Here is a 24,128-nt window from a genome sequence, read left to right as displayed (position 1 = left end):
GGTCTTTTCTTTCACCACGTGCTCACCCAGAGGAACGCATAAGCCCCAACCCCCTGCTGCACAAACACATAAACATACACACATGTCTATTACGCCCGGGTGGCCGTACCCAAAGTTCTCTAAAGCCAAAATTATAGAACATCGCTCTAGCTTGTTCCTTGTTCTCTCCAAGCCCATACGAATCTCGCCTTATTCTTTCTAGCTTGGTTATCGCTCTTCTTTTCGGCCCTCAGTGTTAGTATTAACTATCTAAGCTATTCTGCTTAAGTGTTTTATTCTAACTAAAGATAACGTATATGATAAGCAAGCGTGACAAAAATCCCTCAACCTATATTATCTCTTGGGTAGATTAGAGTAGTTATAGCAGGGGCATGGTCTCCGACCTCAAACAGTCCTGAACCAATTTCTGCCTCTCTTCCAATGCCGCTCCCAGCGCCCCCAGTAAACAGCGACAGATCTCGGTCACCAAAACAGGTGGCCGGATCGATAACGCGCAGCATGTATTTTTGCCCATGTTTAAGAAACGAGGAGTTATATTGTTCATCTCGCTTAATGCGGACCTCGATGTCATAAGTATCAACTTCATTTTGCAAGTAAAAGGTGGAGAGTTCGGGGAGCCTGGATGCGACAGATGCGTTCATATCTGTTGCAACTTTCCAGGCAGACGGTCGACTATGGCGGTATTAGACGGCAGGGGATTAATATGACGGACCGGAAAGACGTCGTTACGCTGCTGAGAGAGGCTCAGCTCCTGCCTCTGGATGTCGAGCACACCGCCGTCGACGTCCCCACGGAGGTCGAAGTAGCAGAATTCATCATTGGAATGATTCCCTTTGTCAGTAAAATAGTCGCTGTGTATGAAGTATACACTGGGAAAGATCTGTTCGACTACCACCTCACAGATATCGAGCGAGGCGTTATTGCTGCCACGCTCTTGCTGCCTATTATCGGGAGGCTCGCCAAAGGGGGGCGAGCCCTGTACACGGAGGCCCGTCTCGCCAAGCTGTATGGGCGAGATGCCGTGGGCTGGTCAAGAGCCGTCAAGGCCGGCGCAACGATTACCCAAGATTCCCAGAAGCTTGCTACTTTGCGCAAGGCTGAGGAAGCTATCAGGAAGTGAAGCCGCCTCAATAAGTCGTTAACTGACGAAGCGGCCAAGGCACTCGATGTGGTGAAGCCAGGCGGCGCCAGAGCGGCTGTGAACTCTGCCGTCGATCAAAGAGTAGCTGATGCGTTGACTGCACTAGTCGGCCGCTCCCAAGTCTACGCGACCCTCGATGCCCTCGCGTTGGAACGAGTCCTCCTAAAAGGTGGCAACCTAAACCATATAAAAGGCCATTTCCTGGAAGAGCTCCTAGAGTCCCGAATCGTGCCCTGGCTGCGAGAGCGTTAGGGTAGTTTCCCCTTGGGCCTCAGAGTCCCCGACAAAAAGCAGCTAGAGTTCATCCCCGGACATCTCATCGTACGTCCCTCCTACGTTCAGACGCCCAGTCGCAAAGTCCAGATCTAAATGAAAGGAGACTGACGAGTGGGCCAGAGAGACCTCGACAACCGCCAAGTAACAGACGGAATCCTGGGCTACTTCGACAATGGGGTATTGAACATCCTCGCCGTCTTCGAATCAAAAGCAGGTCCCCACGGCGCCCGCGAGCTGTCTTTTACCGCGGCAGCAGCAACAGACGCCCAAAAAGCCGAGCTCCGCGCCGCAGCAAGGGACGAGTTTACAGACCTCCTAGCCCAAGCAAAGCTGGATGGCAAAACCCCTACCAAAACTCTTCAACAGATCGAAAAGTCCTACAAAACTTCCCAGCTGGGCGGCCAAATCCGCCGCGACATTGAGACCCTCGCCGAGCACGGCGGCATCCACATCGGCGGCGTGGAAACGCCGATCAGCTTCTCACCGACAAAGACTAAGTTCTCTGGGGTCGTGCCTGCGGGACTGCAGCCGAGTCTCCTGGCCACGATTCGAAAGCAGCTGGAGGCCGAAAAGGTTACGTTTGAGATCATTGCTGCCGAGCTGGATACTGCGGAACTCGATTCTGCGGCCAAGCGATTACAACCTCTTGCCGTTGCCATGATGAACGGTCCCGTGCCTGCTCTTGGGCAAGTACCTACTCCGTAAGCATGAAAAGATGGATACTTCATGGAGGACGACGTATGTAAGGTACAGTCTATACAATACAATACAATACAATACAATTTATTACGCCCGGCGGCTCATTTCGGCCGATAGGGCACTAGTCACTAATCCGTACATGCATTGCCTAATTTTCGTCCTCGTCTCCTCAAGCCCATGCTGTGCCAGACATTGCTCAATTTATGTCCCCATTTCCGGAAGCCCATACTATACCTTGCCTTGCATCATTCGAATTGAAATCCGTCTCCTAAAGCCCATACTCCGCTTGTTCCTCGATTATAATTCTCCTCTCTGTTCTGCTGCTCTCTGCATTCTCCCGTGGTTTTAGTAGCATTACCAGCGAACTAGCTTGAAAGCTATTCTTCAAGTATCCAGCGTCCAATCCACGGCGGCTGAAGCGGCGTCCCGCCTCCGTGACACGGGGTGCTTGGTGTATGGTATAAGCATGCTTAGAAATCGATCATATAGATCGATTGCTAGCTTTAAATAATTGATTTAAATCGATTATTACCTTCAGTTAATGGATATCAATTAACTACTAGTTAATTAGTTATTATACTAATAAATTTTAAGCCTTAAATAATTAATTTATATTAAGCATTACTACCACTTAATTAATATTAATTAACTAAAGGTAATAATTAATTAATCTAGCAATTAATATTAATTAATAACTAATTAGATTAGTTCTAGGTTTTACTATCCCTATTTACCCTTATCTTGCCTACTAGTTAAAGAACTTGCCTCTAATTCTTACCTTTAAGTAAACTAAAAGGAAGAGTTAGCTAGTAGATACTAGCTTTACTCTAGGATTGAAGATACTAGGATATGCCTATAATATGCCATTATAAATATAACCATAGTAATATTATTATCCTCCTATAATTACTAAAGTTTCTCTCTATTTCTACTAAGGATAATATAATAGTAAGAAAGTTAATAGCTATTATATAGCACTAATATCCCTCTACTAACTAATCAGATTAGCTTTATATACCATATTATTAACTAGTGGCTCTAATAGATACTAGTTAAACTTATTTTATATTAATATCGCCGCCGCTAGTTATTGCTTATACTATCGCCCTTAAGAATTAGAAATGCCTGTAGCTAATGAGCGACTAAAGGCCAGCTGACATTCAATATAGTCTAAGGCACTCATAGCCTCTACTGCCAAAACAGTCCCAGACCCCGCCCTATAAGCCTTATTCTTATACTTATCTTCCTATATAATCATTAGGCTTCTCTCATACCTTCTCCTCTATTCGAATATCTAATAAGTCAGGAGTTAGTCCTAAAGCCATTTAAGAGCTCGCCATTTCTTACAAGGATAAAATATAACAGCCGCTATATAAGCAGTAGGGCTCAGCTTGCCATAGTACTCGTTCAGATTCTTCCATCCGAGCTTGATGTAAACTTTCAGAAGTCTCCGAGATCGGCGCGAAGCATATCGAGTATGTTCCGATCTGTACCTTCACTTCCGGCCACGGGTCTTGCGTATTGTGAGGGTGGCTGATATGTTAGCAGCCGTTTCGTCCAATGACATGGGCACGGGATGGGGAGGGATAACACAAACCACGATGTCGGACAATACCTCCGCCTGTCGAAGCAATGAATATATAATCCGTGGTCCTCGGTTTGTTCTGGAGGAAGTATCTCTCGCAGACCTATACTATCTTCCGAGTCTGTGGCCTATTATCCTTTATTCTGAATCCGAAATGCCACTACTATGTCCGCTCTTGAGAAAGGTCATGGCCTATCGTAAACCTAGGGAATCGCCTGAATTTATCAGCCGTCTAAACATCGTAGTCCGGAAGTTTTATGGTTGCATATGTTATCGAGGCTGAAATAGCCGACGGCTGGTCGGCAAGCTACCCGGGATACTTTAGATATAAGTTGGCAATCGGCGATCGTATAGATCGATTAGAGGTTTGATCGATATGACACCGATCGAGCAGTTTTCCTCAATGATCGACTGGAGGTTTGATTGATACGATATCGATCGACTAGGGTTTCTAATTAATTAATCGATATCAATTAACAAGCTGGATCGATTGATCAAAATCGAAATCGAATCGATAAGTCGAATCGATCAAGTCGATCAGTCGATCGATTTCCAACCTTGCAGATTTCGCTAAAGCAGAATTAATTAGTTAATGCGGCAAAATTCGCATATGCAGCCATGCCCAACCAGATATGCCTTGCTTACCATGTTCTGAGATCAGGCTGAAGACGCTCCTCATGCTCGATACTTGTCTTCGTAAAGTACTAATTCTGATGCTGGACGCAAAACGTTAGAAGGTTATTAATTCCAAATACCAATCATTCTCACGGTCTTTGTATCCATTACTGACGATTAGCTTCAGTGATACTCGGTTACCTTGTCCTCTTTGCAACAATGGAGAACGGGCCATATGATCCAGACTACGATGAGTATGTTCAAACCAGGCACACGTTACTGTGGACGGCCGTCGAGGAAGGACGAGAGAATGATGTTCGGTTGCTGTTACGCGAAGATTGCATTCAAAAAAATGGAAAAGACCATAACGACCACACACTCTTGTCGATCGCCGTGGCCCTTGGCTTCACTATCATTGTCAACCTTCTCCTCGACAAGGATGATATCGAATTAAACCCTAGAGATATAATTGACCGGACGCCGCTTTCTGCAGCCGCAGCTAATGGGCACGAGGTTATCGTTAGCCTGCTTCTCAAGAAAGATGATATCGAATTAAACCCCAGAGACAGTCACGGTAAAACGCCACTCTCCCTAGCATTGGCCGAGGGGCATGAAGCTGTCGCTGAATTGCTCCTTAACCAGGACGACATTGATCTTGGCCCTGATTGTTCTATGGGCCGCGGCTACGCGCTACTTTCAATAGCTTTGGACAAAGGGCTTCGGAACATAGCATCAAAAATTCTGAACGCTAAAATCAGTCGTAATCCAGAGATTCCTACTGGTCGCTCGCCATTATCCTGGGCCGCAGAGAAAAACAGGAAGGACGAGATGAAGCTAGTACTAAACATCGCCACTATGAATCCGAATCAGCAAGATGATGAAGGACGAACACCGCTCTCCAGAGCCGCAGAGAACAACAGTATTTCGGCAGTGAATTTATTGCTTGAGAATAGCGGCGTTAATGTGGATTATAAGGACCAGGATGGCCGTACACCGTTGTCCAGAGCCGTTGAGAATCAACACAATATTGTGGTTTCCTTTCTTGCAGCTCGAGACACTGTCACTCTGCATTCGCTAGTTCAAAAAGGGAATCTGCCGCTTATCGAAGTCCTGCTTGACAATAGGTATGATATCAATACCAAAGACAGTCAAGGCCAGACCTCGTTGCGCATCGCAATCCTTAATAATCATTTCGAAATTGCTGATAAGCTTCTTTCAAGGGGGGCGGATGTCAACGCTGAGGATACGCATTTCACGAACCCTCTGTCCTTCGCAGTTCGGTTCCAGCTTCGCAACTTTGCTGAGTTACTACTTGAGAACTCTGCATGTATGAAGGGTATCAAGTTTGAGAGTTGGCGAACACTCTACGAAGATTTTCACTGACAATTTAACCTACATATTTTAGAAAGAGCTACTGGGGCACGAAGAATGAACTTTTTTAGCATGAACAACGTGTTGCCAAATGAACCAGAGGTTAAGAGACAATTATTGTAGGTCATCTGTTGCGCTTCTAAGATGATATGCTGACGTCTTTGAGTCTCTCATCCACTTATCAGGCTTGGTCATCAATCATGCTCGCCTCTCATGGGTTTGGGAGGCCGTCTTTCACAAAGTTACCAGATTTGGAAGATACAATGCGAATCATGTCCTACCATTAGTATAGGAGTCTAGAGTCGCGTGCTTATGCCATTGCGCCCGTTCCAACGCTACAGGTGGGCTCAGGGGAGAGTCGAATCACCTGGGAAGGCTCCGGAGTAGCGTGGACCATGGTCGACCTTGGAGAAGATAGCGGATCCGCTCGGAAGACAAAGGACGACCGGTATTTCAGCATGTTGCAAGATGGCTGGATTCCAGAGGATGGCATTGAATTGTTTCAGCAATTCTTGGTCCACCTGACCGCCAGATGGTCAGAGTTGTGCAGTCAATTTGAGGACTATCTATCTCGCCTTGTGAGTCAACACTAACAGCGATCAAAGATATTTGTGGTTAATTATAATGGATAGCGATTGAACCAGCTAGAGTCTAAGGGGGAAAGCCCAGAAACTATATCCCACTTCGCGGAGAACGCTCTGCACATCGCCAAGCTCCGCCGCTTTTTTCAAGGCCAAGTTCGCGGCGCGAGGGAGTTTAGTATAGACCTAGGTTGCCGGTATGGCGCAGGCAAGGAAAGAAGAACACTTGAAGAAATACATAGATTTGCAGACGTGGACCGACAGCTGCAGAGCTTGGGTCAAAGAATCAGGGATCTGCTGCAACTAGTGAGTAAATTTCAGTTTGTTTTATATCGCTGCTGATATAACAGGAATTTGCCTGGGTTTCAATCAATGAGGCTCACAAGTCGACCAGCCTAGCAACCAGCATGAAACGACTTAGCTGGATTACGGTGTGTGACCCTCAGTTCCCTGTAATTATTATAGACCAATACTGAAATCTCCAGTTCATCTTCCTGCCAGCCATGTTTGCCGCGGTAAGATCACAACGTACATCTCAAGAATTAGAAGGTTCTAACGCAATGTTAGAGCCTTTTTGGTATGAACGTGGATATACTGGAGAATAATCCTGATTGGCGATGGTATGTTCTTTTTGTGGGATCCTTCTTACTTTTAACAATCACTGGATGGCTATTCTTCAAATATTTTGAGGTAACTAAATTTCTGAAATATGCGTTTAGTGGTCTGTATGCTAATGCAATAGTATAGGTTGAGGGATGGGTTGAAGCGCATGTGGGACGGCGGATTCAAACGTTGGCTGGGGAAACAAAACACGCAGGGAGAATAACTTCCAATTCGATCGATGATGTCGAGAATAGCCACTATCAGAAACCTAGTCGGGACGTAGAGTTAGGAACCCTAAATCAGGCTAGACCATAAGTGTACATGTTTTGAGACGGTTTATACTAGACGTCTATTCTGTCTTGAAGAAACTAAATGCACGGAGCTTATGAAGGGTCAGTCGAAATGAGTGTCTGTTTTTTATCTGCAGGGAAAGACGTGTATGGAAGACCACTTTACCATTTGCTGAAAATGTCAGACGGCACTTCGACCCAACAGATTTGTGAAGCACTTCCGGCGGGCACATCAACTGATGGGTGACAAGGTAAGGGACATTGACGACTACTACATCGGCGTAGACTTGGCTGATCCGGAGACCGAGCTGCTTCTATTGGATAGTACTGTAGCTATCGAATTACTCCTAATATTATATGGGTATAGTTGCTGTGTGTGTAGGTATCTTACAGTGGTATGAGATAATATTATCTGTTATTAGAAAAAAGTAGGTTATGGTATGGTAGAGATTTGATGGACTGAGGTTTAATCATAAACTTTAATAGGTAGGAAGTATATGTAATATTGGAGTATCCAATACATATATAATACTGACAACACATCGGATGTCACTGGCATTATTAGAGATAGCACCATAAAAAGAATTATTATTAATAGTTAAGCCTGACTAAAAGCAGAAGACGCCATATAACTCTAGAAGGACGACTTAAAAGAGGACATCGACTACGATTCGCCATAGGTTAAGAGGCTAGGTTAGGTTAAGCACTTTAGCTTATAAGACTTATTTGACAATTTTAAGGCAACCAAGTAGATAAAAGCAAAGACAGCAACATACAGACAGGCCCAACAGAAAGATAAGCAGGTAATCCACAAGCGACTACTACTGGTGCAGCTCAGGCAGAGCTTCAACCAGGAGGTAGACCGCTACTATTGGCCAGTTAATAGTATGCCGACCAAGACGCTCTAATAGCTCGCTAACATAATAACAACTAATCTAAGTGCAATGTCATTCGGTTATAAGAGAAAAAAGACATTAATAAGTAAGTATTAGTCTATTAATTATTAATATCTAAGCTTTTGCTGGTAGGTATATTATATTAGCTGTAATAAGGCGCTTAAGCAGTAGGGGATTTAGTTTACAGATGAATAGTAGACCTTACTATGAGATATAGTATATAAGCTTAAAGGAGATAGATTTACTAGTAGTTATAATAGCAGTTTTTATAGCGGTAGAGCTAGAGATTCTAATAGTAATAACAATAATAATAATAATAATAATAACTAGTACTAGTAGCATTTTCTAATATAATCATTTATATAGCACTCGCGTGAAACTGTAGATAACCTCTTAATATTGGAGATGAACTATTTATGTTGCCAATATGAAGGAACTACCTCGTTTTATTAACAAGCAAACCCCCTCGTTTTTCAACACACTATATCTAGGAATGAACAAAGTCTCCGCTTATTTCCTGAATCGGAGGTTCAAGGCGGTCTCCGCTCATTTCATAAGCTACAGGCGGCGGTGCAGGCTGCTGATCACGTTGATACGCCGCGCTCTGGCTACTCGGTGACCTAGGTTGACTGGTAACCGCGTTCGGTACAGTTATCACCGAATCTCTCCACTCGGGCTGCACTGGAGAAGTCGCGCTCGTCTTTCCGCGACTCCTATCAACTGGTGCTATTCCGATCTGCGGAGATTGCTGCATCGAAACAGCCTGACTTGGGGGGGTATCATTCTTCTTCAACCGTCGAACAGACCAGAAGATCGCCAATGCTACGAGCGAAAGTGCTATGAAACCTCCAATCGCACCACCGATAATAGCTCCAATATTAGGTTCGGACTTTGGCGGAGGTGGAGGTGGAGGTGGAGGCGGTATGGTTGCGCTAGTTTCGGGACCAGTGGTAGGAGTAGGTTCAGTCGACGTGATATCTCCATGGGTAAGTGTTGTAGTGAAAAATTCTGCATGGTCCTGACCCTTGTATGTAAAATATACACTCTCGACCCTGGTTACAGGTGTCGGTGCACATCTATAGTCTTCAATTCCCTCCGGATAAGCATATGTTTGACAATAAGCAGACGACTCTTCGGTACTAGAGTGCAATTACAGCAGTCAGAAACAAATCTCATAGGACTGCAGAATGTTCAACTCACCAGCGAAGAACAAGCATGTTTGTCTGACAACTATCGTCGCAAATGTCCGTATCCAATGCGTCCTTTCTCCCAAGACATAATGCGTTAGCCTCGTACTTAATATCAGTCTCCTGAATCACGCCGCAGAGTATAAATCCCATCGTATATGATCGCACCCACATGCAGGTTTGATGGAACTCGCAAGTAATTGGGCTCTCGGACTTCCCCGACAGCCAACCGCATGTTTCATCTGGTGCTACAGTAAGGGTATGGAAGTCATCTGGAAAGCTGGTCTCATGCCGCTTTGCTGCATGCCTGAAGTTAGGGATCTCTACCATAAGGGTTACCGCAGGTAATCGGTCATGGTCCGCGATGCGCGATCGTTGCGTGGGCTCGTACAGGACTCGTCCTTGTGATCCCTTGACAATCCAAAAGCCAAATGCTAACCCAAAATGTAGTAGACTACTCATCTTAGAGTTGACAGTGAGATGGTGAAGAAACCGTCGGCAGAGATATCTCGCAAAATAACAGTCGGGGGTTTGGTTTATTTATCGTTAGCATTCAAGCTTAAAGGCGAATGTATACACACATTCTCCGACTTCAGCCACGGGCATTAAAGACGGCCTCGATTGGTAACAATATGGAGGCGTCGTATACTTTTACTTAGTCGTTGGGGCAATGTCACCGATAGGTCCCAAGTGGCTGGCAGGTCTGCAGTCGGGAGTCCTTGGGGCCCCTACGTTTATTTAGCGAGCCATACCAGAGCTGAAAGTTCAAAGACAAGAGTGGCTTGATAATGCGTCGGAGGGGTAATAATGATGCAGGTGCCAGGATATAAAATACAGGCTGTGGATATGAGAACGACTGATTGATGAGAAACCGTGTCCTTACACGTCACTATTATTCAACGCGACTTTAGGCAATAGACGTGAGAAGAGCTAAAGAACATTTCATTTATCTGCATCTTAGTAAGCAAAAGTCAGCATATCTCGATTTCAGTACTGTAAAAGCCCTTCAAGTTATAGCAGCCCAGTGTGACTTTCTTTTACCTGCTTCCAAGCTTAGTCCCCGGTGCCTTAACTATTACTACTCGTAGTAACTAGTCAAGTTATTAGTTAATTAAGTATCAACCCTGGCCTCTACCACGCGACTATGTCGCCTCACTTGGTCCCCTCGGTGTCGACAATAGGTATCCCACTCTACTACAATCTCGGTCCACAATAGTAATATCATGATAGAAGGCCAACCAAAGCCTTACCCACACTCATACTCTGTACCACACAGTACGTACACAGGATCGTAATCGGTTCAGTAGGGGCCGCAATCTCTTTTAGGTTTTCAGTTACATTACAAGCAGTCGCTTGCAAAATTAGCTTCCTCTGTTATAAAACGTTTCGGTAGGATGCTTTACCTAGTATACTGTATATAACTTTTAAATATCAGGCGTGTGTGATACGGAGCGGAAGGTTCCGTCAGATCCTGGTCAGCTTTACTGAGTGGCGTTAGTGAGGGGTTAGTGAGGCTGTTAGCTAGCTGTTAGATACGCGGTAGGTATCTAGGGCGTACAATAGGGTCAACTCAGTAGGAAGTGGACTAGAATGTATAGATCTTATTGATTGATGACCAAATGTCATCTTGATTTCGTTTCTTGGTCTTGGTGCGGGGGCGTTAGTCCAATGTTTATAATAGATATGCGATAGGGAGGGGCGAATTTAGTAGCTAGTAGACTAGAATTAATAATCTTGATAAAGTCTTAATGATGCCTTGTCTTACTTTCGTTGTTATCGTGCGGGGGTATTATTCTTGAGAATTTACCGCTATAAGCTATATATATTATGATAATAAGTAAACTCTTTCCTAGAAGCTGTAGCGGCTACCTAAATGCTTGAATAAATATTGATCTGGACTATTTACGCATGAAGCTTTGCTATAGCGTTGCAAAAAGCCAAGAAATGTCACACCTCCGCGTAATTACGGCTTCTGTTGCCACCGGCCATGTTCAGTCCTGAACTCACTCCGGAGCAAAGGTCTGTCATTGTTGCTGAGCTACAGGCCGGCAAGTCTCAACGCAAAGCTGGCAGAGGATCATAGGACCGACCAAGGCACCATCTGTGCAATAGGAAGCGTGTGTATTAATCTGATGTGTGTAACTTCTATCTTGGGGCTAGCTGTGATCCCCCTTGTTTTATCCGAGGAGGTGGCACCCTCTGATTGGCTGATTCTCTCGGAGGTCTCGGAAGCAAATCTCCGAGCCTCTGGCACAGGTTGCCCTCTCTGACACCCCCCTCAGGCCGGCAGGTCACGGCCGGGCTGACCTCCTTTCAGCCCCCTTATTCAGGGTAATTCCACAGGTCCTCTTTCATCATGAGGGCTTCCAGTTTTGCTTGGTCTTCGGAGAGCTCTCTATTGCGATTTGCCTTTAGTATCTCCTTTTGATCGGTGATCTTCAACCGTTGAAGGAATGCAAGATGAGAGAGCTTTGGAAGACTCTTTGTTAACCCATCGGCTATAAGCTCAGCGGATGGTGTGTAGGCAGTCTTGATCCTGCTCTCTGTGACCTCCTGTCGAAGCCAGTGATTATATATATCCACATGACGGAGCTTTGTCTGTAACTGCCAGCGCTCATCATATGTCAATCAAATCAACTTTGAGGTCAAAGTTGATTTGATTGATTTGATTGATATTCTATATAAATTCTATCTCTTTGAGCGGTGCAAGACTCCAAAGGGTCACTTGCCCCACTTAGCTTATCTAATCACACAAGTACCTGCAGGGTACGAGAAGTTCTCGTCAGACGGCTTCTTCAATTAATACATACAAATCCTCATACAAATTAACCCTAACAAGTCTCAAAGAAAACAATGAGCTCTTTAAAGATACAAGATAGCCTAGATGATCACAGCTTTGACCCTCACTTAAGGCGCAGCCGTAATGACCCCACCGGGGTGCCGATTTTTCCGCCTGAGGAAGGCAGAGGCTCTGACTTTCAGCCTTTTAACCTAGAATATCGTGATTTTCAGATTAACCCTCTGCCCTAGGAACCACTTGAATTATTCCAGTTTTTTATACCTATTTCCCTTGTATAGTCATGGATCGAATACACCAACAGCTGGGTCACTTACTTGCTCGAAAATGCTATTATTGATAACTAGAATACACCCCTTTCCGAACACTCACGCATACTTAAGTAGGAAGACCTCTCTATCGCAACAGCCTATGTATAGCTTAGAGTCATGATTTACCTAGGAATTTATAGGGAAATATTAATCAAGGACTATTAGAAGGCCCCTAGCCTAGGAGATTAGCGCCCTCTTTACTCTTTTACGAAGTTCATGCCGTTACTTAAGTTCGAGCTGATCACGAGGTATTTCCGCACTTTTGACTATACCAAGCTCGATGTGAGGGATGAGAGCGATCTTCCAAAGACCTTCCAAGCGGCTAAAGAGTGGTCTGACCACATACAGAAGGCATCTACCGAGCTCTATCTTCTAGGGACTAATCTAACTGTAGATAAGTGTATAATCCCTTTTACAGGCAGATCCAAAGAGACAACAGTCGTCAAGAATAAACCTATGCCGGTAGGGTTTAAAGTCTGGGTTATTGCGCAACAGGGCTACTTTCTGCAGTGGCTTTGGCATGTAAAGGCATCACCATATAAAGCTATTATCATTAAGCTACCTATACTAAAGCCATACGGCAAGCAGGGAAAGCTTCAGACCGAGATCCCTCTTAGCAATACACAGAGCATCGTAGTTCACCTACTAAAAAGGCTGCCAATACAGATATATCACGTCTTTACAGATAACCTATTTTCCTCGCCGCATCTCTTCCGCCATCTTCGGCAGCTTGGATACGGTGCCACAGGCACGGCACGCCCTAACTGCGGCATCACCACCGAGATGAAGCATATAAAAGAGACCGGAAAGGCTCCTGATGGCCGGCCTTTGGAGTATAATAAGGTAATATTAATCCCGACACAAGATAAACAGGTATAGATAACTTTATATATATTTCCCTTACTAATTTATCCCTTTTTATCTCCTCTAGGTCATCTAAATCGCCTAGAAAGATAGCAATATCGTGCTCTTCCTTTCAACTGTGCATAGCGGAGCTCCTCACGAGCGCATACCAAAAAAGAGGAAACTGCCCGCTAAAAGAGGCACAAAGGCAGAGGCACGGCGCCTGCAGCAGGTCTTCAACAGAGATAGCTTCAAGATAATCCCTATTCCTACTGTTGCCGCTGCATATAACGATGAAATGAATCACGTTGACCGCGGCGATTAGATACGGTCATATACAACATATAAACATCGCTTCCGCCGCGGTCCTTGGCAGGCGCTGCTTTGGTCTTTCCTTCTTGAAGTCGCACTTACAAATAGCTTCATTTTGCAGCTTCGCATACAACAGCCTCATTAGAAGCCTTATATAACATTAAAAGACTAGAAGGAGTGCATCTATAACGCTATTTTCAACAGATATGCTTCAGAAAGTCATACCAGGAAGAGAGGCTGTACAGGGTTAGAAGAAGATATCGAAGATACAGAAGCACGGCAAAAACACCTATAAAGAGATATTAATCACGTTAACAGAGGATCAAATTCCCCCTGCCTAGCTTGCAAGGGCTTCTGGCAGGGTCAGCCCCGACCCTTCAAAAAAAGGAAGATAAAAGGAGGTTATTTACAGCCGGTATCAGGAAATAACCAAATTCGGAAGAGCAGGTACGGCTGTAAAGTATGTAATGTAGCGATTTGTAACAATGAAAACTGCTGGTACTTCTATCACATGCTATTTTAGGTGTAGGTAGAGGTACCGATTGTTGCGCTAATTTTGATTCGCTCTAGACCCCTGTCGTGACCGCCTTGGAGTCTTGCACCGCTCAAAGAGATAGGTGGAGACCCCTACGCGAACTCATCCCCCTCGTGCACACCAAAAGTCAGCTACCCACCCAGCTGCCTAACTTTACTCCGCCCTGCCTGACCCAGTTCTTAAGGCATTAAACATGTCCTAATGTATCCGAGCCTATTGAAAGCCTCTAAGATGTCAACATCAGCTAGGCTAAATTGCCTCTCATAATCGCTTGCCATTGCTGGAATAGCACAGACATCCAGAGCAAAGTTACTTAGTGAGGGAAACAAAGCCCTGTAGTCTCTCCACTATTGGATAGCATCCTACATATCCTGTAGCTCTAGACAGAAATACCTTATAAGCACGCCGATACTGCTGCTTATCGCAAACGCTTTCTTTATCTTGCTGTTAATCCATTAAGTATACTATACTAATTATCCTCTTAGCCCATCGTCCTTAACGCTGTATTATACTTTATTATTTCTTTATATAGTCCTTAGTTTATATTATATTAATAAGTAAATTAATCCTTAATTCTAACCTTAATATTATAAACCTAAGCAAGTTACTCCTTAAAGACTTAAGTAGCCTTTAACTAGCTAATCCTAAACATTAAATAAAGAATAACTATTATTATAAATAAGGGAGATTCTCTAAGTTTATTATAATACTTATTTAACTTCTTCTACCTATTATTAATTAATGCCTAAATATAGGCTTAATAGTTTGCTAATAATATACTCTTTTATAATATCTTAAATACTAATTACTTCTTTATTATAAAATATTTTGCCTAAAAATATAGCAGTAAGGCAGATTTTATAAATCTTAGGGATTAGCTTTATTATAATAGTATATAAACCTTATCTTTATTAAAGTAGGCAGGAAGATAGTATATATAACTTAGCTAGCTATTAGACTTTAAGAAATTTATTAATATTATTATAATTTACTTTATAGTATTTACTTAAGTTTCTTTTATTATCTCCTTTATAACCTTATTATAAAAGACCTTTTATTCTTTAAAATACTTTAATAGATATTTTATTTTTATTAATATCTCTTATAGGTATTTATAACTATTACTTTTACCTTAGCCTTATATTTATATTATTTAAAGGTATATAAGTTTAAGAATCTTATTTACTTTATTAAAAACCTATTAGTCTTTACTAAATATTATATCCTTTATTAAAATCTATTTTCTTTTATTTTCCTCCTTTTAAGTTATAAAGATAAATACTTTAATATCTATTTACTTTTATAAAGCCTTCTTAATTATTATATATATTAAGTTCTCTTATATTTTATTATTTATAATATCCTTAAGCTTAGCTATAAATTTATTATATAGCTAGTATTCCTTATACTCTTACTCTCAGGTAACTTACTTAAATTATTTACTTTACTTTAGTATTAATAATATTATAAAGCTTATAAATAAGGCCCTTTATATATTAATAATCTAAGTCCTGCTTAATAAGGCTATATATATTATTAATATTAGACTTTACCTTAAATAAGTTAGTATTTTTATTAAAGAGAAAGGCTTATATAATAAGATTAAGTATATACCTATAGTATTATATCTAGCAGGCTTTAATATTAATAGGCCTTATTAATAAATTAAGCTTTTAGTATATATAATATAAATAAGTATTATTTACTATTATATTATTAAAGATAATATAGCCAACTTGCCTCTTAATTTCCTATTTATAGATAATATTAACTAGAAAACTAGTAAGATTCTTACTACTATAAGCACTAAATTAATATTATAAAGCTAAAAGATAGGACTATTAATACCTTAGTTAATTAATAAAGTGCCTAAATATAGCTATACTTATAAAGCAATCTGGTAATATCTAGAGATTAAAGCTAATATATATTACTATTAAGGCATTATAGAGTTCTGCCTTAATAGCATCTTACTTTGCTTTAAAGAGCTGGTATATCTCTCTAGTAACAGAGCTACCACTATCAGACGTCCATGGCAGGCGAGATGGTCTTTACGGGCCCTAGTGAGATCCTCCGCCAAGTTAAGGTCTGTGATGGAGAGCTAAGCGCAGTATGAGAGAAATCTCGAGACGATGATGGGCTGTTGTCTTTACTGTCGTGTGGAGGGCAAACCATTCGAGCACGCAGCTGCCGCATGTGCACGACGCCACGAGTGGTTTCGAGCAAAGGCTAAAGCACTGCAGGAGTGTAAGAGACAGGGGAAGGGCTGGATGGACGAGTTCGCTGTCTGTTGGAAGTGCTACCAGCCACAAGTGATTTGCCGAGCCGCGGATCTAGCATACGAAGGTGCAGATAAAGGTGTATGCCAGTTCCCGGATATGGTGATGCCGCTTTGCTTTGGAGCTTTTAGTCGACCTGGACGGACAAAGTGGTTTCTTAAACATTTTAGCCAAACTTTTAAGACTTGCCACGAGTATATTCTATGGCTAGGAAAGGCTGCAACATTAGGTGGGAGTAAGTGCGCGCAGGCAAACTGCGTAGCAGCGCTTCAACTAGCCGAGCTTGGATAATCAGTTAATACGAGTGAGTCCATTAGCTTCTATTCTATCAACCCAACTCAGATCATACAAGTATCTCACGTTCCATCCATGATCCCATAGTGCTAGGGAATACATGGGTCCATTCCTCCACCTCTATCCTATCCTAGCTGCGCGGCGGATTCAGCTCTAAATCCAATGCCTTTCCCATAGTAAAAGAAATGACACTAATGAACAGACGACCTGAATTCATTACACCCCAACGGATTCAGGTCACCCATAGGTTTTTATTAATAAAATACATTTCAAGTAAATGCATCGATTTATTACACTGAGGTAAGTTTATATATTAGTTATCAGCCTATCTTAGCTACGCAGCAGATTCAGCGGCAAATCTAATGGTTCTCCCATACAAAAAGAAAAGGCGGTAATCAACAGGTAAAGCGAATCCATTGCACGCAATAGATTCAGGTCACCCCCAAATTTAATCCAGTAAAATGCATTTTAATAAGATACATCAGTTTATTACATCAAGTATATATCGCATTTTAATTTCTAGTAATAGAAAATCAGAAATGCGGCATTACAATTGGTTTGAAGTTCAATTTATTAATTAAATTATAGTTAAGAATAACTGGGATAAGCAGGAATATTGGTCATCCATTTTAGTCAAGTTGGTCCATATAAGCCCTCCATCGGAAGAAAGGCGGTCAAAATGCACGGAAAGCACAAGAAAGCCGCCAAAAGCTATCGCCCAAGTAAGAGCAACGATTAGTCAAGTTCATCATAAGCGAAGAAAAGGCCTGTCGGGCCCTACGAAGCGTGGCCTACGCAAGCTTGCAAGAGAGATCTACCATATAACCCAGGTCACCAGGACAAGCCCGTCGGCAAGGACTAGCCAGACAGCTTTCTTGAGTGTAACGGAAGACTTAATATATAGACCTCAGTATCTTTTAAGGCCACTCGCTCTAATAAGACGACTCCCAAAGCTCCTACGCCAAGCTAAGCCAAGAGATGCAAGAGAAGAATGTCCCAGATAATCTGACGTTTAATCCTGACGAACAAGGCCTCACTGAGGGCAAGACTAAAACTGGGAAAGTTATTGGGGATGCCCTTTATCGCCGGTCTATCGTTTCCGAGAGCGATAATTGCACTTGGGTATCCATTTTGGAGTGTATCAACGCCATAGGAAGACGACTGCCGCCGTGCGTAGTATTTACAAATTAAAGCAACAAGCGGACATGGTATGGGCCGAAGGAGACAAGGACGCAATTTGGGAAATGTGTGGATATATTTCGGTATAAAACGCGGGGCGTAATAAATTGAACGACTGCTGCTGCTCATTATCATTTACCTGTCCTTTGATCCTTTCAGCACGCTCTGTGCGACACCATGACGGTAACAGAATTTCTCATCATCTGGCCAAACCGAGGCATCTAGTGAGTTCGATCGGGTAAACAAGTGGTCTGTAATAGCGTGCGCTAGGCTCTTTTCGGGCTTTGTTCGCGTATTCTGCCGATTACGACGAATGAGACCATGGCGCGAGCGCCAGGATATTTCACCTTCCGCTTTTGTAATGACAAAAAGGTAAGCATGTAAGATTGGTAAGCGGCTTATGCCTGCGAACAAGAGATTTTGGAGACGATGCGAATGGCCTTGCTTATATATTACGGCGTCGTTTAATTATCTTGCCCATCAGGATGAGGGAAGCTCGGTTTCATGTTTATAGCCATCATCATCCAGACAAACAAGAAACAAGACTCTATCGCTCTCTTCGCATGAAGATATAATATTGACGCACGCAATGAAAGCCTTAACAATTACTCCGTCCACGGGAATCGTGGCTGTCGAGGAGGTTCCTGTTCCGGTCCCTGGGCCAGGTGAAGTGCTCATCAAAGTCCACGCGGTTTCGTTGAATCCAGTTGATGAGTTCTATGTTTCATCGCCCATCGCTACCCAGGATCGACGAGTGGTTGGTACAGACTTTGCCGGCGTTGTGGTCGAGGCAAGCAGAGACATTGCAGAGATGCAGGATCCACGAGTTCAAAGGGAAGCCCGCGTTGCGGGATTTCACCAAGGAGGTCAGTCATACTCGACCCGTCCCCTCTAGATGAAGAAATGCTAAGGCATTTGATAGCCTCATCTGTAAACGATCGCCCTGGCGCGTTTGCCGAGTATGTCACTGCACCGTATGACCTCTTGTGGCTTGTTCCAGACACAATCACGCTCCAAGCTGCTTCGACGGTCAGCATGTGTAGTTTGACCGCAGCTCAAGCGCTCTTTGATCGACTCAAGCTTCCTAGTCCATTTTCTTCTGGAACGGTCCCACCTGGAGATACCATCAATCTCCTCATCTACGGATCTTCTACCTCCCTTGGGCAATTTGCCGCTCAGTTGGTGCACTTCGCCGCTGAGACATCTGGTAAAAAGTTCAACCTTATCGGTACAGCAAGCGCCTCCAACCACCAGTTTCTAAGTCAAGCGCCATACAATTATGACGTGTTGATTGACTATCACGACTCGGATTGGCCTGACAAAGTAAAAGCCGCTACTGGTGGGGTTGGTGTCCATTTCGCCCTCGATACCATATCAGAATTCGACACGGTCGAAAAAGTTCACAGTACGCTTGGTGAAAACGGCAGATTTCACGTCTTTCGAAGCCCAGGCGGCGGACAGTTCGACCTATCGAGTCTCAAAATTCAGCCTATCTATGACACTGTTTGGGAAGGATTAGGAGTGGAGGTTGATTACGGTGATGGTGAGTCAATATTTTCCTTTACCAACATAAGCCGACGGCACTAAGCTTCTGTCTAGGATTGGTTTTTTCTGCAAAGCCAGAGGCGCGAGACTTTGCCGCTAGATTCTTCCAGTTCCTCGGAAGTGAGGCACCAGCTGGCAAAACAAAGCTACAACCCAATCCGGTTCGCAACATGCCGGGTGGGCTGAAAAAGATTCGACCGGACGGGCTCGCATTGTTGTCGGGATTGGTAACAAAACGAAATGATACTGACTTCAGGGAGGATCATATGCGACCTATCAGCGCAGAGAAGTTGGTATACACGGTTCCATAGCCGGGCGGATTACCTGACCCCCCTTCATTTGTATGGATGAGGAGCCTTAATATTGGTGAGGCATATCTATGATGGTTGGAGGGGTCAGGGTTGACCTATGCATTCAAAGAGAGCAAAAAAGCAGATCTCAACGCAACACCTTCCAACCATAGTAATGCGCAGGCCAAAAAACATACCATGCTGTAGTGAAAACTCCTATAAGTTGATTCAATTGAAGAAAATGTATTTTTTCTATCCTAGGTGACCTATAACGGCTAAAAGGTTAACCTTAAGGTATATATAAGGTAAGCAGCTATTTAAGCAGGCTCTCTCCCCTACTTCACAGCAACTAATTAGCAATTATTTAAAAAACATAATATCCCTGCTATTTGCTTATAAACTAATATATACCTATTTAAAAGCAAATACTACTATAAGTACTTACTTACAATATCCTATCCTAGCTATATAGTATATATAGGTCTAAATCTAATAGAAAATATATATAAAATAAAACTATATTAATAAAGATAGGGACCTGAATTTATTACCCTTAATAGATTTAGGTTAATATTTTTAAATATTAAGAAAAATATATTTTAAAATTATAAATTAATTAATACTTATTAAGATATATTTTATTTTAATTTTAAGTTATATAAACTTAATAGTATAATATTATAATTAGTTTAAAATCTAATTTATTATATTTAGTATTTTTAAAAGTAAATAGCAATTAGTATACTATTTTAGCTAAAAAGGGTTTATATATCTTAGTATATTTAAGTAAAAGTAAGAAGGTAAAATAATAAGTAAGAAATAGTAATTAAGCTAATGTAATTTATAAAATTAAAAAAACTATAAGAATTAATAATAGTAAAGTATTTATAACTTATATTAATTAATATAATATATTAATTTATAGTTATTAATTTATAAATATTTTTAACTTATAATAATAAGGTAATAAAATTAAGGTTTAAATTATAATAATTATATAAGTAGGTATATTAATAAGTATAAATAATATATTAATAGCTATTAAAATAAAGCAATTAATACTTAACCTAGTAGTATTTAATAATTATAAGCTAATAATATTATTTATATATAATATTAATTTATTTATAAAACTACTTAAATGTCTATATATTATTTATAAAATATATTATTATATATATATTAAGAAAGAAATATTATAATATTTAAGGAGGTATTATAAGTTAATAGAAATACTAAATAAAAATAATATTATAATAATAATTTAATATAACCTTAGTATTATCTAAAAGTAAAGTAATTTAGTAATATAGCTATTAATATTATTAATAACTAACCTTATATTATTTATATATTTATTAAGCTAAAAGATTAAATATAATAATAAAAGGCATTTATATATAATTAATATAAAATATGGTATATAAAAGTATTATTATAAGAAATACTAATATAAAAACCTTTAAGAAAGAGATAAAAATATCTAAAGGCAAGTTATAAAAATATAATAGGTTTTATAATATACTAGGGTTTAATATTAATAATTATTTAATAATAGGCTAGGTAATAGTTAGTTTAAGGTTAAGTCTAATAAGCAAGCTAGCTAAGTAATGCCTAAGAAGGCAATTATTATTAACTAGATAAATTAAGTAATAAAGTAATAATAATACTAATTTAAAATAATAGATGAGTCGAGTTGAATGAGATAATAACGTACAAGCTCACCAATCTTGCCAAGCCGACCCCGCATGCTCAGATTCTCCCCGGGTTTGTCCCCGGATTTCCCGCGATGCTTTCTGGCTCTACCCCGGTTTGATAGAAGTGGTGCTTAGCTGATGGCGCCGCTCTCCGTCGCTTGGGGTTTTGCGGGGCCTCTCCTGGGTGTTGCCTCGCTTTGACGTTGGCTAAGGTTCCATTCACTGCTTGCGAACACGGCCGCGCGCGTTTGAGTCGACGCAAAAGCTCCTCCTAATGCCTCCAAGCGTCCATGGGGAATGAGGGGGTCCTTGCCAGATATGGTTATTTACGCTGTCGATCTAGCCTTCCTCGTATGATGATGCTGGGTCATCTACCGGAATTGGTTGCCGGGGATATACCCACCTCCCCGGAACCCGGTTGCAGCTTCGCCCGGCGGGTCAGGATTTACTGTGCATAAGGATATTGCATGATCTTGTGAAGGGCAATGGAAGTTGACGTAGCCATATAATTAAGATTCATTTGCAAGTAGTACATCGTCGACTGCTGGAGAGACCGGGGAACCTAGCTTCTCCTTCCTATTAAGCCTTGCACAGTAGGTCCAGTTCAAATGTTCACCTACTCCCCATAGCTGGGGCTCTTGTCAGCAGCAGCTTTGCTCAATTGCAATGGTGATTCATGGAATCCCATTTAGCCGCTCTTGTGTTCCACCTCCACAAACATAACCTTGGCCTTGCCCTCCAAGTGCTGCGTATCTGCATTTTCTCCATCGAAGATGTATGCCATCTGCTCGAGGGTACGGCCTCGAGTCTCAGGGTAGAAGAAGTAGGCGATCACGAGGAAGGCAATAAGGAAGATAATGTAGGTAAAGTAGTACTTCCAACCGATACTCTGAAGTGCAATCGGGTTAACAAACATATTAAAAATGCCAGCTAGAATACCTGAGGACCACATGACGCTGAAGCCTCGGGATCGGAGCTGGTACTGCCAAATCTCAATAGGGTATGCGATGACTAGTGGTGTCCTAAATTAATTCATCTTAGCTGAGCACTGTGCACCGTTTAGACGTATGTTATTGACTTACAGTGCAATATCGTAACCCGCGAAAAAGACAAAGAGGAGAGGAATGACAGCGACGCCCACAGCAGAGTTTCCTGTGTTTGCGAAAGAGCCCGATAATCCAGTAATGACAATGTAGCTAGCCAACATAGTTGCGGCAGACGTGAGGAACAAAGGTCGTCGGCCGAGCTTCTCGACGCATGTTGCCGCTGCGACAGCCCAGATAAGGTTCCAAACCTGTAGGCATGCAGAGATGAGCGTTTGGTGAGTAACGCTGGTGATGCCGACAGTCTGAAGGACAAGAGCAAGGTAGTACGAGACAACGCCGTTACCACTCCACTGACTGAACACTCCCAGAGAAACCGAGATAAGCAGTCTCCATCTGTTGCCCTTGGTCTTGAGCATGTCGGCATAGCTAGCACTGACATGGGCCTCCTGCTCGGCCTTGATGGTGTTTGTAATCTCCTCAGTCTCGAATTGGACTAGAGGCGAGTTGATATCTCCACCAGCATGGTGCTTCGCGATGACCTGAGCTGCCTCTTCGTTGCGATCCACGGACGCAAGCCATCGAGGAGATTCAGGCGCAATGAAGAAACCAGGGAAAGCCAAAGCAGGAAGCAGGATCTGCATCAGCGATGGAAGACGCCAGTCCCAGGAGCTGCTATAGTTCCTAGTTCCGAATGTTACCCATGCCGAGATGATACTACCAAGATAGAAGCCGCACTGGAAGCAAGCGGAAGCGATGGCTCGGTGGGTGGGATAGGCGATTTCATTAATGAGCAGGGGCGCACCGCTGGTGTACCATCCTGCTGCAGCACCAAGCAGGCCGCGAGCGGCGATGAAGGCTGCTGGGTTATGTGCTGCCGTCTGTAGAACGGTGCCAGAAACGAGAAAGACGTAGCCGATGTAAAGGCCTGGCTTGCGACCGTACTTATTGGAAGTCCAGGCGGCGAGGAAGAAGGAAACACCGTTCATAAACCAGTAAATGGCGTTGATGAATCCAAGCCAAGCACCATGTGGCATGTTCATGAACTGGTTCCACTTGGGAAGCGCTTGGAGACCGTTCATCAAAGAACCGTCGTATCCGTTGGCGGATGCTTTTGAGACTATGTTAGCCTCGTCAATTATGCGAGGAGAGATTGTCGCGGGACTTACAGAACATGACCAGAGAGAGAATAATGAAATTGAGCCTCAATAGATGAACCTGCTTGTACCAAGGCTTTCCATCTGAAGGCAACACCGACGCCAGCGTGTCAGCCACGGTGTCCGCCTTCTTGACTGGAGCTTCGCTGGCACTCATGATATTCAGGTATAGACAATTGATGAACAAGCGAGGGCTCGTGTCTCTTGCAAGGTTTCTGTGCGGATGTTTGAGCAATGGTATTCTCATGGGTTTGGCTTCAACTTTATAGGCAGTCACATCTCGTTCTCCAACTCGGCTAAGGAGCTGAAAGATTGGGGTTCATACCTTATCTGGTGGAGTCAATATCTGGGGTCAGGGGCGGCCTAGCGTCTGATTCGAGATAAGAACCATTCTGGGGTTTCTCCAGACCTGGTGATACCTAGTGATACCGGCTAGATCGGCCAGCATGGGCCCGATAGGTTTTAGTGACAGCACTAACACGGCCTGGAAGGCCTCCTAGCGACATTGGCGGTCAATTGTGCGGGGAATTGGCGGAGAAATATACGTAGTCGTTTAGGCGGAGGAGGCAATATGGCGGAGGCGGAGAATTGCCAGAACTGGT

General features: G+C 42.7%; 7 protein-coding genes across 7 annotated transcripts; 4 read left to right on the top strand and 3 right to left on the bottom strand.

Annotated features, from left to right (window-relative positions):
- Positions 1 to 703: 703 nt before the first annotated feature.
- Positions 704 to 2,122, top strand: BKA55DRAFT_697490 (uncharacterized protein; the record flags this gene model as incomplete). Its single annotated transcript, XM_046200389.1, has 5 exons — positions 704 to 1,116; positions 1,152 to 1,198; positions 1,248 to 1,388; positions 1,440 to 1,462; positions 1,538 to 2,122. 5 exons carry the CDS (start codon positions 704 to 706, stop codon positions 2,120 to 2,122), a joined length of 1,209 nt encoding a protein of 402 aa, XP_046042042.1.
- A 2,437-nt stretch (positions 2,123 to 4,559) lies between these two features.
- BKA55DRAFT_485447 (ankyrin repeat-containing domain protein) lies at positions 4,560 to 5,420 on the top strand (the record flags this gene model as incomplete). The annotated part of the gene is made up of 2 exons (XM_046186217.1): positions 4,560 to 4,983; positions 5,191 to 5,420. Coding segments are annotated over 2 exons (654 nt in total), but the record flags the coding sequence as incomplete, so codon positions are not given.
- A 662-nt stretch (positions 5,421 to 6,082) lies between these two features.
- BKA55DRAFT_697488 (uncharacterized protein) lies at positions 6,083 to 7,094 on the top strand (the record flags this gene model as incomplete). Its single annotated transcript, XM_046200388.1, has 6 exons — positions 6,083 to 6,265; positions 6,320 to 6,574; positions 6,619 to 6,699; positions 6,754 to 6,783; positions 6,836 to 6,888; positions 7,016 to 7,094. The coding sequence occupies 6 exons, from the start codon at positions 6,083 to 6,085 to the stop codon at positions 7,092 to 7,094; spliced, it is 681 nt and encodes a 226-aa protein (XP_046042040.1).
- A 1,450-nt stretch (positions 7,095 to 8,544) lies between these two features.
- Positions 8,545 to 9,706, bottom strand: BKA55DRAFT_599543 (uncharacterized protein; the record flags this gene model as incomplete). The annotated part of the gene is made up of 2 exons (XM_046196406.1): positions 8,545 to 9,196; positions 9,258 to 9,706. 2 exons carry the CDS (start codon positions 9,704 to 9,706, stop codon positions 8,545 to 8,547), a joined length of 1,101 nt encoding a protein of 366 aa, XP_046042039.1.
- A 1,860-nt stretch (positions 9,707 to 11,566) lies between these two features.
- On the bottom strand, positions 11,567 to 11,746 carry BKA55DRAFT_528076 (uncharacterized protein; the record flags this gene model as incomplete). Its single annotated transcript, XM_046188968.1, has 1 exon — positions 11,567 to 11,746. A coding segment is annotated over one exon (180 nt), but the record flags the coding sequence as incomplete, so codon positions are not given.
- A 6,637-nt stretch (positions 11,747 to 18,383) lies between these two features.
- Positions 18,384 to 19,650, top strand: BKA55DRAFT_697486 (chaperonin 10-like protein; the record flags this gene model as incomplete). Its single annotated transcript, XM_046200387.1, has 3 exons — positions 18,384 to 18,660; positions 18,717 to 19,337; positions 19,394 to 19,650. 3 exons carry the CDS (start codon positions 18,384 to 18,386, stop codon positions 19,648 to 19,650), a joined length of 1,155 nt encoding a protein of 384 aa, XP_046042037.1.
- A 2,364-nt stretch (positions 19,651 to 22,014) lies between these two features.
- BKA55DRAFT_528157 (general substrate transporter) lies at positions 22,015 to 23,683 on the bottom strand (the record flags this gene model as incomplete). Its single annotated transcript, XM_046188975.1, has 3 exons — positions 22,015 to 22,348; positions 22,409 to 23,480; positions 23,539 to 23,683. The coding sequence occupies 3 exons, from the start codon at positions 23,681 to 23,683 to the stop codon at positions 22,015 to 22,017; spliced, it is 1,551 nt and encodes a 516-aa protein (XP_046042036.1).
- Positions 23,684 to 24,128: the final 445 nt, after the last annotated feature.

The sequence above is a fragment of the Fusarium redolens genome (assembly GCF_020744475.1).
Source record: "Fusarium redolens strain MPI-CAGE-AT-0023 chromosome Unknown BKA55scaffold_28, whole genome shotgun sequence".
Lineage (NCBI taxonomy): Eukaryota > Fungi > Ascomycota > Sordariomycetes > Hypocreales > Nectriaceae > Fusarium > Fusarium redolens.
The sequence above is the reverse complement of the archived record's forward strand: the minus strand, read 5'-3'. Positions and strand labels throughout refer to the sequence as shown.